General features: G+C 32.3%; 1 protein-coding gene across 3 annotated transcripts in view; it reads left to right on the top strand.

Annotated features, from left to right (window-relative positions):
• The window catches only part of SNF4Agamma (SNF4/AMP-activated protein kinase gamma subunit), a 763,121-nt gene that overhangs the window by 30,379 nt on the left and 719,759 nt on the right, over positions 1 to 12,983 (top strand). For all 3 annotated transcript variants that reach the window (XM_089595039.1, XM_089595041.1, XM_089595038.1), the window contains exons 2-5: positions 633 to 1,220; positions 1,326 to 1,831; positions 4,171 to 4,261; positions 4,315 to 4,628. In XM_089595039.1, coding sequence (XP_089451165.1) covers positions 692 to 1,220; positions 1,326 to 1,831; positions 4,171 to 4,261; positions 4,315 to 4,628 — 1,440 coding nt within the window. In that variant the 5' untranslated portion in view covers positions 633 to 691. The remainder of the gene's footprint in view (positions 1 to 632; positions 1,221 to 1,325; positions 1,832 to 4,170; positions 4,262 to 4,314; positions 4,629 to 12,983) is intronic.

The raw sequence follows: 12,983 nt of genomic DNA, 5'->3' as shown, positions 1-12,983 counted from the left end.
TTAAAGCTTACATTAAAGTATGGCTCACATTAATCTTCAGATGTTACGTCCTCATTCGCACCTACCCACATAAATATTTGCATAGTCTCACGTTTGACAGTAAAATACCTTAATTATTAGGGGATACTTATACAATGTTATTTCATTTTAAATACAAGGTACAAACAACAATTTTATAGATCTTTGTCAGTCTCAGAAAAGGATAATAGTTTGATAGTTTGCACTAAGAGTACTTTCCCATTTCATATAAATACACACGATAGTGTCCATATCTAGCGTTGAAGGTGTTTTTGAGAACGCAATGAAATAATCACACAATATATTACAACCTTGAGCTAAATTTAATTACAAAGAAACTCTTTTTAATAGAAAACAACTTTTTATTAGTACATGGTGTGCAGCTGATATTAAAAGTACCAAATATTAGCTGTGATGTATGTTATAACAATACTTGCATACATTTACTTTTAACTTGTCAGTATCATGAAATGATTTTAATTTTAGTAACAAAATTTTGGGAACTTAATCGTTTAACAAATGAAACAATAACAAATAAATAAAATAACTAAAATAATAATTAAGAAATAAAGACATGCTTAGTGAAAAATGTTTATTTAATGTCGATATTTTAGTATTAGAATGTCTTAAGCATCATAGAAATTGGTGAAAAGAATCTGTTTCACTGTTATCCATGTCATCCTCACCAACACAAAATGAAAATGCAATATTTGCTCTGAAAAAAATTGATGAGAACAAAAAATACTTTCATGATTCTAAGACGAATAAAAATGGGACAGACAAAGAAGATAGACGAAGTCAAAATTCATCATCTCCGTCCTCAAGTTCTACCTCTGACGATGAATCGGAAACAAGTTCGGAAGAAAAACCAGAATCCTATAATCAAAATGTAAAAAAAAAAAACATTCAGACTACATCTACAATACCCTTTAGTGATAAGGGCGACGAGGTAACAGATGAAAGTGACATTGAAGATGATCTTGTGTCTGCAATTAATTATAACACAATCACTTCTTTGGCTGCTTTAAAAGATATGTTGCAATCTTCTGGAGAGGATTCAGAAGGAGTTGATAGCTTTTTTAATCATTATTTTTTATCTCATGTAAATCGATTGCCTTCAAGAAATCAAACTCATAGCCCTTACCCCTGGGGAAGACGATTATCTGAATGCCGCGAGGAAGATGAATATGAAACTGAAGAAGGTAATTTGTCTTGAACTCCTTGCTAAATAGTGTTTTTAAATTTTTAACTTAGGTGTTTTAAACGAAAATACTCATTTTACAAATTCATGTCTAATGTCATTATAGGGAAAGCTAGCGACTCAAAAGAAATCTGCTCCACTCAAAGTGCAGAAATTTTATTTGGTCAGGAATCCAAAGATGAGAAAAAAACTAGTGAATCAACAGTTTGTCATCCATCTTCTTCTTTTGAAAAACTGAGTCCAAAGAAAACGGAGATAAACATCATACAAAATTTGAAAAATGTAGAATCTCAGTCTACTTCATGTTTGGCATCAATAAAAGTCACGAATTGCAGTTTCATATCACCACCATCAAGAAAATCATCTTTACGTCGACGAAACACTACGGGTCCAGGAATGGTTCTTCCTGCAATAGATAATCTTAGCGATAGTGCTAGTACGACGTTTTCAAAAATTAGTCCTCTTCAAAGTCCACATTTAGATAAAAGATTTTTCGACTCTAGTCTCATTGAAATGAAAAGTCAAGCAAGTAGTTCTAGTACACTTGATTATGATTCTACTGACGAAATATGGATTCGTAGAATAGATGTTCGACAGGACTACAAATATCAAGTAAGTTTTAGTATAAAGACTCACTCATATTCATACAACTATTTAACGTACGTATGCTTACTGACAACTAAAAAATTATGAAATTCCAGCAAATATTGAATAATCAATAAATATTTACTGCTGTACTATTGTAATTTATTAAATAAGATGTTAAATTCAAAATTTTGAATATTCTTTACATAACTTCTAGTATCTAGTAGAAGGGAATAATATTTATTAATATTGATGTTTACTTCATGCAGATTCATTCAGATTTTCATAAATAGTTGAGAAACTTGGAAAAGTGTACATGTTAGTTCTTATTTAATTAAATATTTATTTTATTTGCCTCAAATAGCTTATACATTTTAATTAAGTTAGTTTAAAAAAGGTAGTGTAGAATTTTCTCGGAAGGGCCGTTCCTGTCACGAGCTAAGCTGAGTCCACGTCAAAAGCAAAAAATAAAGTCTGAACTTTAGTGATAATATATAAACAATGCATTGGGTTTTAATACGTACATTAGCTGACTGTGTAAAGCTTTTTGCTCAGCAGAGGGGTTCACTCAGATTTTGCTACGCAGAGCACTTGTAGAAAATTAATAAATTTGTAGCTTTACTCACAGCAATCTTTTGGTTTCATCATTAGTATTAAGCTTTAAAGGCATAAATATAAATCAGTTTCTAAGATATCAATGAAATGGAATAGATAACAATTCATCAATTACAAATTTATTACAAATGTTCGGGATACATTTAACTAATCATTTTAAAGTATTCAAAGGCTCTGCTTGTCATACGTAACAATATTATCGAGAATGTATTTCAAACTGAACAATAGTTTAGTACCCCTATTTGCTCTCAACCTATATAGTAAAGGAGGTTATCGTTAATTTTTTAAATAACTTCTTGTAAGTACCAGCCATTTACGTTTTAATAAATAGTACAAATTTAACATCGCAAAACCAACAAAAAAGGATAGATTTAACAAAACGTCAAAAGTTAAGAGCAACTTTATCACGATTTAAATATATTTTACTATAAGACGTAGCCAGTTTTTTTTTTAAATTGAAAATATTAAAGATGGCTCGCAACATATTTGTAATATTTTAGTAAATGAATCGTATGTATATGTTCCATATCATGCTCGTTTTTTAAGAGAATTGAATAAAAAATTCATAGTTATTTATGTACATTTTCTATTAAAATATGGGAACCGACGTCTTAGAAACCCAATGTTTTTAAAACAACACGTCAAGCTCAATAAACTTTGCCACGTTATGTGGGTTAACAGCTTTTATCCCAAGTTTCAACATTTTTGTGAGAAAATAATATTTTAGCATAAACTGCCCTTCAACATTTTGTTTACTAACCCACTATGTCTACGCTTTGTTTATGATTATGTATAACAGCGTAGTCGTGCGTTTGTTCGTTCTATCTTCTAGACCTACTTTATATTAGTGGAAGAGAAAAAGAAAAGTATAAGTAATTTCACAAAATATTAAGAACTTTTAAGTACTTCTGCGATGTGACTTGAATTTTAGTTTCTACTAATTATTTTGCAACGTATTTAACATCTTAAACTAAATTTTTTATATCTTAGTTCTCACAAAATAAAAATTGTAGTATTTTTTTTTAAATTTGGTGCATTTTATTAGCGACCACAATGAAGTTATAACTGATGCTTTTCTAATCCCTTTTGCTGGAGCCCTATATTTGTATCTATGAATATTATACGTAAATAATTTGAAGCAAGATATCTACAGCTAAAAAATTTGAATTGAGCTAGCTGTTCATCCTTCAGTTAGGGTTAAAAATAATTTATGAATTGTAACCTATTACTATAAATTATTTCTTTCGCAGATTGATACGAACTCGAAAAAATTAAGGTTCTGTGATGACATTTATGATTGCACAGTAATCAATTTCTTATGCATAAATCTAACGTGCTCTGTTAAATAAGTTGATTTAATTATTTTTGAGCATACAATATTTAAAAAAAAACTCTCAGTTTCAGTGTGCAGCCAAAGTGGAAGAGTAATCAAGTGTGTCCGTGTGCAGGAGTCAAGCAGAATCAAGAGCTTGATTTGTGTGTTTTCTATAGGATGACGTAATGTACGAAAACTTTTTTTCTGTTCTGACACACTTTGCAATCTTACCACGATGGTTGTATGTAAACTGTTAACATATAAATTGTATGTTTAAGATATATTTCAGAATTGCAACTCGTTTTTGAGATAAAAAATGTTGCAGACTATTTTTTTTAATAGAGCCAAAATGTTATGATCCATACTTTAAAAATTTTACAAATTAAAAAATTAAAATACCGTAATATAACCTTTTTATGATATAATGTATTTATAGAACTTGGGCTCAGAAACATTACCAGTGGCTGGTGCAGAGGGCAGTGATTCAGCACTTTTTTTTAATGAAACGCATAATCGTCCAAGAGCAGGTATTAAGCAATTAATGTTTATTATTGCAGAAAATCTCATGATTCCTTTCCAGGTACTTGGGATACTATGACTTCAATTCAAAAAGGATTGTCAGATTATATTACTACTCCCACAAAATCCATGTCTCGGTCGCACCAGCAAATTGAATCAACAAAAAAGTTCATTTCGTCCCAGCGTGATTTAATCAATAAACACGGTAGACGAAATAATAATCATGAGAGTAAAAAAAGTATAGAATCATCTTCTTTTGCTAGTAGTAGTCCATCTCAAAAGAATGTACGGGATGCATTTCGACCTAGAAGTAAATCAGATGCAAGTAAAACAAAGAAACCTAGTATAATCACAAACATGAAAAATGTCGTGCAGGTAAGCTAACATACATTTGTTTCATACTAAAAAAGGTTTACACTTATGGACTTAGTTGATATAATCTTTTTTTTTTTTTTTCATTGCTATGATAACTCTATGTCGAACTTTAACTATTTCTAACACTTTTACATGATTTGGCTTGCAAAGGGCTTTGCTGTACAGCTTTCCCTTCAATCGAATAACATTCTAAGGAGGTGAATAGTTTTTTATTCACAGAACTCCTTGAGATTTGGTTGTAGAATTTTAAAGCTACTTAAAAGGTAAGACAATCATTGGGCACGCAAAAAAAAGAATAAAGTGATTCTAAATAAGCACAAGCTCGTATGTTATTACAGAAATACTTAAGTTCATCCGGAAAAATGTTGTGCTAATCGTCAATTTTCGTTTTTAAACATGCCAAAGCTTAAAAAACAAGTTTGAAAAGCCCATGGATCCCTGTAAATCTCTAGAGAATAAATAAAAGTGCTATCGATGCTGTGGCAATACCTTGGTCCGATAAACTTCGATGGCAACTATGTCGTGAACATAGAGATATAAGAATAGAGTACGTGAATGCCCATACTTGCTTCTAGTGAGAGTGTCCACACGTAAGAGAGATAATTCTGCCAAAGTACCGTATTATTCCCTCTCTATCAGCAACGTTTATTGGCTAACTAGCAAACGTTAAAGGATACCTTCGCCCACTACCCTCTCGAACGCCAGTTATTAGCCAATGAGGGTTGCTAAGAGACAGGGAATATTGTGGTACTTTGGCAGCATTTTCTCTCTTGTCTACATATACTTTTACGGTTTTTTTCATACTAATATCTCTATGTAGTCAGGGCACAAGATGCCAAAAGATCGCCAGAAATGGAAGTCTTTTCTACATTACCGACTTTGGTCTTAAAATTTGTAAAAAAAAATACGCAGAATCTCATCCTAAAGTCTCGAGATTAAGCAAGGTCGAGCACATTACTTTTTAATACAAAATAAAAACTTGTTCGTTTTCTTTTTTCAGTTTTCATTAAATATATGAAAATTTATAAATCTTGTGAAATAATGTTTTAAGTAAAAGTTGTTCAAGCGATAATTTTAAAAAGACAAGGACTCTAAAAAGATTGAAATTTTCTTTTTGATTGTTTAACCAAGTAATGAAGGCTTTTTATAAGCAAAGTATTAGTAAAAATTGATAAAAATTAACGTAAGTCAAGTATATTGTAGTCTTATTTGTGCTTAACAACAAGCTGCAATTCAGATCAAACAATTTGCAAATGGCAACCTCCTGCAAAATTCTTAAGTTGAAATTTTGATTATTTATAATTTTGGTCCTACCTATAATATTAAAATCAAACTTTCTGGAATCGACAGATATTAACAAAATCTTAAATCTTTCTCAAATTCAGATTGTTAGATAAATAAATGAAATATTTATTTGAAAAAAATCAGTAATGAAGGACCGTATTTTTGTAAATTTTTTTTTTAGAGATCTGAAGCAATTGCATTCGGGTGCGCTGATTTTTTCCAAAATTGACAAAAAAAAAAAATTGTTCTACGACCACTGAAAGCCAGGATACTTTATTTCCACCTTTTTTTCTTGTAACGACTTTTCCATTTACTTTTTCGACGTCAGACCGTGCCTAGCCTCTTCTCCAATGTTTAATGAACACTCGAAATTTTTTTCGAAGCAACCGTTTCGTTCCAAATTAATGATAAATTTACTGCACTTTTGTGTGCGACAGCCTGCTATGAACCAAGCGCGCTGACGGCACACAAAGTGACTCGAAGCCGCACAAAGAGAGTGGAAGTATGCGTGCCCTCTACCGCCAAAGGTTCTTAGATGGTTTTTTTAGAACGAAGTTCTTTATCGTGGGTTACGATAGGATATATACTCTCCGTGTATTTCCGTGTATACGAACGGTCGGGAACGGGGACCCATCAGCCAGACAGTGTAAGAAAAAAGCGTGCACTTTTAGGGGGGCGGGGGGATACAGAACAGCAGTGGTGACACAGAGAAAGAGGGAAAGAAAGCCAGTTAGCCAGTGCTAGGACCCAGTAGCCAGAAAGCGTAAGGAAAAAGCAGACCCTTCCATTTTTGCTGTTTTTGAAAAAAAAAGCAACAAATTAAAGATAAATTGATTACAAATTGAATGGAAGAAAGGATTTTTGCAAACGGATGTTATTTAAATAAATGGGAGCACTTTTTTTACCGACATGCATACATACGACTCTCACACCCACCTAAGCTCAGGTCAGAGATTAGTAGAGAGATTGCTGACTGCAATGCTACGGCGCGAGTTCACTTTTGGCCACTGTTACGAGCGCCCCGTCGTGGCCAAGCGGTCGAACCAGGCACACATATTTTTTTTTTTATTTAAGAAGCATGGGGGGTGGGGTATACCCAGTGTGTGCCTACGGATTCGTGTGGAAATGGGCGTGTAGGCACATACTTTGGAGATTCACGCTGAGTGTGCGCTTGCCGAGTTGCGTGGAAATGGGCATGTAGGCACACATTATGGAGACGCATGGAAGGGGGAAGTGGTGTGACGTATGACAATATATAGTGAGCCTGTAAAGAGGAGAGAAGTGTGCTTCTCCGCTTCTGACTGTTACTACATATAAGTATATATGTATAATGCAGCTGAGCGGAGCGAATGTGTGCGATGAGCGAGGCGATCAGTATATTTTTATGCTAGTATCGTATTCTAGTTCACTGATACGCTTCAACCTGATATTATAAATATGGATGCTTTTTTCCTTTTCAGATTTTTATGTTAACACGTCGTAATAATAACTATTAACTGTAGCCTAAGCTTCGGAGGTTCTCCATGAACATATGCCACTTCTAAACTTCGGTGGACATGTTGCATCGATAGCTGAGGTAGCTAATGCTCCCGTTTCGACGATCGTTATATTTTGGTCCTCGATTCAATTCCTAGCTTTTTTTTTTCCTGCAATTCAACAGATTTTTGTTGCATTATTATTAAATTTTTTTTAATACTCTTTCAATAATTATTAATATAACATGCTTCATGCTACTTTATAAAAGGTAAGTACAAAGACAATTTTACCTAGGTATTTCCATTAAACAGTCATAAAATATTCAGCCATACCTTTAGTTTCCGTCTGCCAAATGTAATGATCCAGTGCGTAAGCTTTTCACTATTTTAATTACTTTAGAGAGATCAAACAATTTAAATTTTCTGTAAATTTACATTCCTTTTGATATCGGTTAATGATTCATAAGGCTTATGAAACATTACATTTATTATAGTTCATTGCAAGATCTCGAAACGGTCGAAATGAGAATTCAAGACAAAGCAAAATTAAGTTGTATGAAAATAATGGCTCTCAAAACATTAATAGATAAAATATTAAGTGATTGCAAAATGCGTGCTGCATTAGCCGTTCTCTTCCGCAAAATTTTTTTGACTATGTAACTATGACCTTATAACAAAGTGGCAGTCGTTGTCGTTTTTCAGAAATTTGGTACAGTAGTGCATTAAAAAACTTGATGAGAATAATTAAGCAATATTTTGTGACTCTTGTTGGTACACTAGCTCTTTCTTTCTTTATCTCCTAATATTGTGATCAATAAATTAAAAGTAATAATGTGAGGCCAAGTCATGATAGTCATACGGAGCACTCTTTGTACAAAAGTTATATAATTTATTTATTTACTTATTTATAGAATTTGTGGGCCCAATACCAATCAAATAACAGTGTGTTGCTGAGTGCAGCACATAAACAAATGTACAGCAGCGTAGTATAATAGTTATGTCATAAAAATGACTAAGTTGTAAGTTATAAAGAATTTTATGTAATGAAGTAACTTACATAAATGAATAGTGTGTGTACATGCTTAGTAATTGAAAGTTTCATACAGTATTGAAATGAAGCGACTGTTAATAATATCAAATATTAAAAATTTAATAGTAAACAATGTTACCTCCGTAGAATGAGCTTTCTAGTTTACAAGAATATTAATGAAGAAGATAATTAATAAAATGAAATATTGTAAACTCAGTACCAGCGAATAAATAATTCAGGAGGCCGGAGAGTGATGTAGGACGAAACGAGCTATTGATTGGATAGTAAGATTTGTCGGAGATTATTTTGAAAATATGTGTAAATGATGCTATTTAATCAACAATTTTTGTTTTTCATTTATGTTTTTTTAATTTTTTTAAAACTATGACAATTAGCCTTTTTAAGAGATTTGTGGGTCAAAACATGGTTTATGAAAAAAAATAACAACAAGATGTACGTGAGAAAAAAGCCAAGGGCATAAAAAAACTCACTTTATTAAAATACTAATACAGTAACTTAAATTTAAACTCATTTAAAATATTTACATTATATATACAATAATATACATACATACATATACATACATACACATTAACTCTTAATTACTTTTAACATTTTTTACATAATGAAAGTTATATTAAAAAATTTTATATAATTTACTACATATACAAGTAATTACATGGTGAACGAAAAGAGCGCATAGTGATGAAAATTTCTGTAGTAATTTTGACACATTAAAGATCTAAGAATTATAAATCGTTATCTAAAAATAGAAAAACAATTTTTTTTGACTTTTTTCTAAGGGCCTGAATCTTTGATCAGTCCATATTATCAAGACATGTCTGTATATTCAACCGTAATGGGCTTGTTTCTAGCATCAGGTGGCGCTCCTGTGCTTTTGTAAGATTTTTATAGGAGTATATCTATATATTGCAGGAAATCCAATGGAAATCCATTCAATATATAGGTATACTCCTATGGAAATCTTACTTGGGCACACTAACACCACCTGATTCCAGAAACAAGCCCAGTATCGAGACTAATGTTCTTCTAATTAATCATTACAACTTTAAAGTATACAAGTAATACGTTTATAAACTAAATCTTACATAAATTCATGTATTTAAGTAAATCACAAAATAATTGAAGACGTAATTTGTTTCTTGATAAAACAAGGAATAAAAGCTCTAATTAATCAAGGAATAAAAGCTCTAATTAATGTTTCTTTGAATACTACATAAGTTACCGAATACAACGATTAAAGTATAAGAAATTTTTATGGTTCATTAAACGGGTTACTAAGGGTTTTGATATATTAATGATTTAAAAAAATGTGCGCTCACAAACTACAACATCTTGAATACTAATATTATTGTAACTCAAACGGTCGTAATAGAGACAGACTCGATAATAGGACTATCTACCCCTATTAATATACATTTAATACATCTAAAAATAGCCTCATGCCGAAGTAACATCACCAGGGATATATTTAACGCTGAACATTTAAATAACTTCCGAAAAAATAATAACTTAAACGTTTTTTACAATAAGCATTTTACGGCTATTAGTTTTTATGTGTTTTTTCGCCTCTGCTTTCCGTTTTTGATTGTTCTCCCGAGTAGTTTTAAAAACTTACACTTTAAACAAAATTTTTAAGGCTTCTACTCGATGTTCATAACACGCATTATTCTTATCAAACCACTGAGGAAAGTGCTCGTTAGTTATTTTTTCCACTACATCTGTCAAAGAAGTAATTAGTTTTTTTTGATGCCAAAGACTTTTATAATGTTTTTGAAAACCTTGCAATTGACAAGAAATGATTTTAGAAAAAAATTCAGTGGGTCTCGACAAATACGCTATTTCTGAAAGTGTTTTATCAGTATGCTTATATTCTCTACATTTTGTATAAAACTCGTCATCAGTAACTTGTTGCTCAGAACTTTTTATAAATATATCCTTACAATTAGAACATTTACTTTTTTTTAAAGCACTTTTGGCTGTATATCCGCTTAAGTAAGTAATGGCGTTTTTTTCATACAAGCCTTTGGTATCAAAGTCTACTATTCCTTCTGAAACTATAGGCGAAAACGTTTCCATCATTTCAGCTGCTTGCAAAAGTTCTTCCATTTCTCGCATTTCTGCTACTTCTAATTCATCAGGTAAATTATTTGCAACAGCTGCCAATGAATCTACAGTTTCATTACCTAAGTCATTCTGATTCGAATTTACCAAGGAATGAGTTTCTAATATTTTGACGTTACCTTGTTGACGAGTATCTATAAAATCAGTAGAAAGAATATGCCTAAAAGTCAGGCGATACATACGGCAAGTTGGATTTGGATTAAAACCACCCCTTCCTCGGCATCTCGAATTAGTATGTTCTACGCTATCTTGGTTACAAAGACCAGTCGCTAATTCGAAGTCCAGATCGTTTAATTCTTTTTTTATATCATCAAACAGCTGCAACAAATAGTTGGCAGTCAAGGACAAACCAATAAAACAAGGTAGCCTACTCACTCGCTCTGATTTTCTGCGTGAACTCGCACGAATTGTGTGTGTCCTCCATTGTCTAGACCATTCAACAAAATTAATCAAACATTCTTCAATCTCTGGGTTACGACGTGACAGCAGTCGCTTTTGCTGTTCAACATTGCGCAATCTATAGGAATTACAGGCATCAATCACTACATCCATTTTTTTTACGAAGTCAGCTGATTGCTCCCACGTATCAGACACCAATCTATTCACATCGCCTTTTCTGGCAGCTTCGCCAGCAGTTCTTATCGCTGCAGCCATTCGCCTACTTAACAGTTGAAAAGCTAAACTTACTTTCATACAGTCAAAGTTATTTGGGTTGAAATGAGTGTCACTTAAAAATGCTAATAAATTCGAGGTATCGTTTGAATTGTCTATTTCATAAGTTGTAACTAAGTCACTATAAGACATCACAACTTTGTCTTGTATAAAAATATATTTATGTGCTCTCAACTGATACAACAAACTGCTCCTATTTTAAATGAGGCTGTCAATATTTCACGCAAAAGTACTAGCAATTGTTCAGCACTAGCACCATTTTCATTGAATCCGAAACATAAAAGTTGGCGCCAGGGATTGTTGGCATTTATGCTATCTAAACAAAACAATAGGGCATGTTTAGCAACGTTTGAATTTCTAAAACTACCACCTAAATCTTCAAGACCCTCAATTTCGTCGTATTTTGCAGAATATTCTTCCATACTTTTGATGCTCATCTCATCAAATTTTAATGCACACATCCGTTCATTTACTGGTTACTTACTTAACTTTTGCTCAATTTTACTCAAAACATTTGCATTTAAACCGGGCTTAACATCTAATTGGGCTATCCAACTTCTTACGGTGAATTCTCCAGCTAACCTAATGCCTAATTTTACCAACTGGTTGTAACCAGCAGCTGAATGATAGTACATGATTTTGCATAAATTTTGTTCTTCAAGTGTGAACTTTTGTCTATTCTTCGGCTTAAATTGCATTACTATCAAAGTTTTCCGTGATTCACTGAAATCTGTGTCTTTAATCAAATCGTTTACATCTGTAGCTTGTTTTACTTTTTCTACACATACGCGCCGTTTTAGTCGAAAGTTTTGATCTTTAACATTTTTTTGAATTTTTTTTAAAGACTTGACTTTTTCTTCTAATAATTTTATCCGACGCTCTAGAGATCGCGTATACTGCTCACACTTGACTGAACAAAATTTTCGGTTCAAAACATCTTTTTTTTGTAACTCATTTTTATTTCGCTCAGACGCAGGGTTTTTTTGAGGTACAACTAAATTGGGCATGCCATTATTCATACTTTTACTGACATCCACCATTTCATAATTCAAATAAACCTCGTTTGATTCACTTTCATCAATATTCAAGAATATATCTTTTCCAGAAGGGTACAATTAATCATTCAAATGTTTCGTTACACTAAACAATTCATTGTTTTCAAGAACATTGTAATGCGCTTCATTACTTTTTTCGGTAATAGTTTTAACCGATACGCTATCGTTACCTGTGATTTCTTGTTGTCCTCCAACATCAACTTCCATTGGTTGATCTGGTCCATTGGCTTCGATTGGTTGTTCTTGATGTTGACTTTCTTGTACTTCTTTGTTTGCTGTGGAACCCGATATTCGTGGAATAATTTGAGGTTCTGCCGATTGCCAATTAATTGGAACAGCGGTGGCACGCAAGCGAATTTTTCCTTGGATATTTTGTACGAAATCATCCGTTGGGAAGTGATTTGCACACAACCCTGCAGATCGTAATGAAGATGCCGCCCAACTTAAAAGATTGTTGTTACCTAAGCATGCAAACAATATTTTGCGTTATTTTCGTACAGAAAAAAAATAGAATGTGTTTAACTGCTGTCAATTTATTATCAAAAAGTGTTCTCAAAATGTACTTTTCTAGTTTTGCATCCAAGATAATAAATTCGAAACAAAGATTTCTTTTCATTTCAATGAGTCATTTTACAGATAGTTATATAAGCAATGAATTGGCTCGAAAAAATTGACAAAGCACTAAATGTCCTTT

The sequence above is a fragment of the Copidosoma floridanum genome, unplaced genomic scaffold (assembly GCF_036245765.1).
Source record: "Copidosoma floridanum isolate Cflo_tuat_1 unplaced genomic scaffold, Cflo_Japanese_pri ptg000024l, whole genome shotgun sequence".
NCBI lineage: Eukaryota > Metazoa > Arthropoda > Insecta > Hymenoptera > Encyrtidae > Copidosoma > Copidosoma floridanum.
This window is presented reverse-complemented; position numbering and strand designations above follow the sequence as displayed.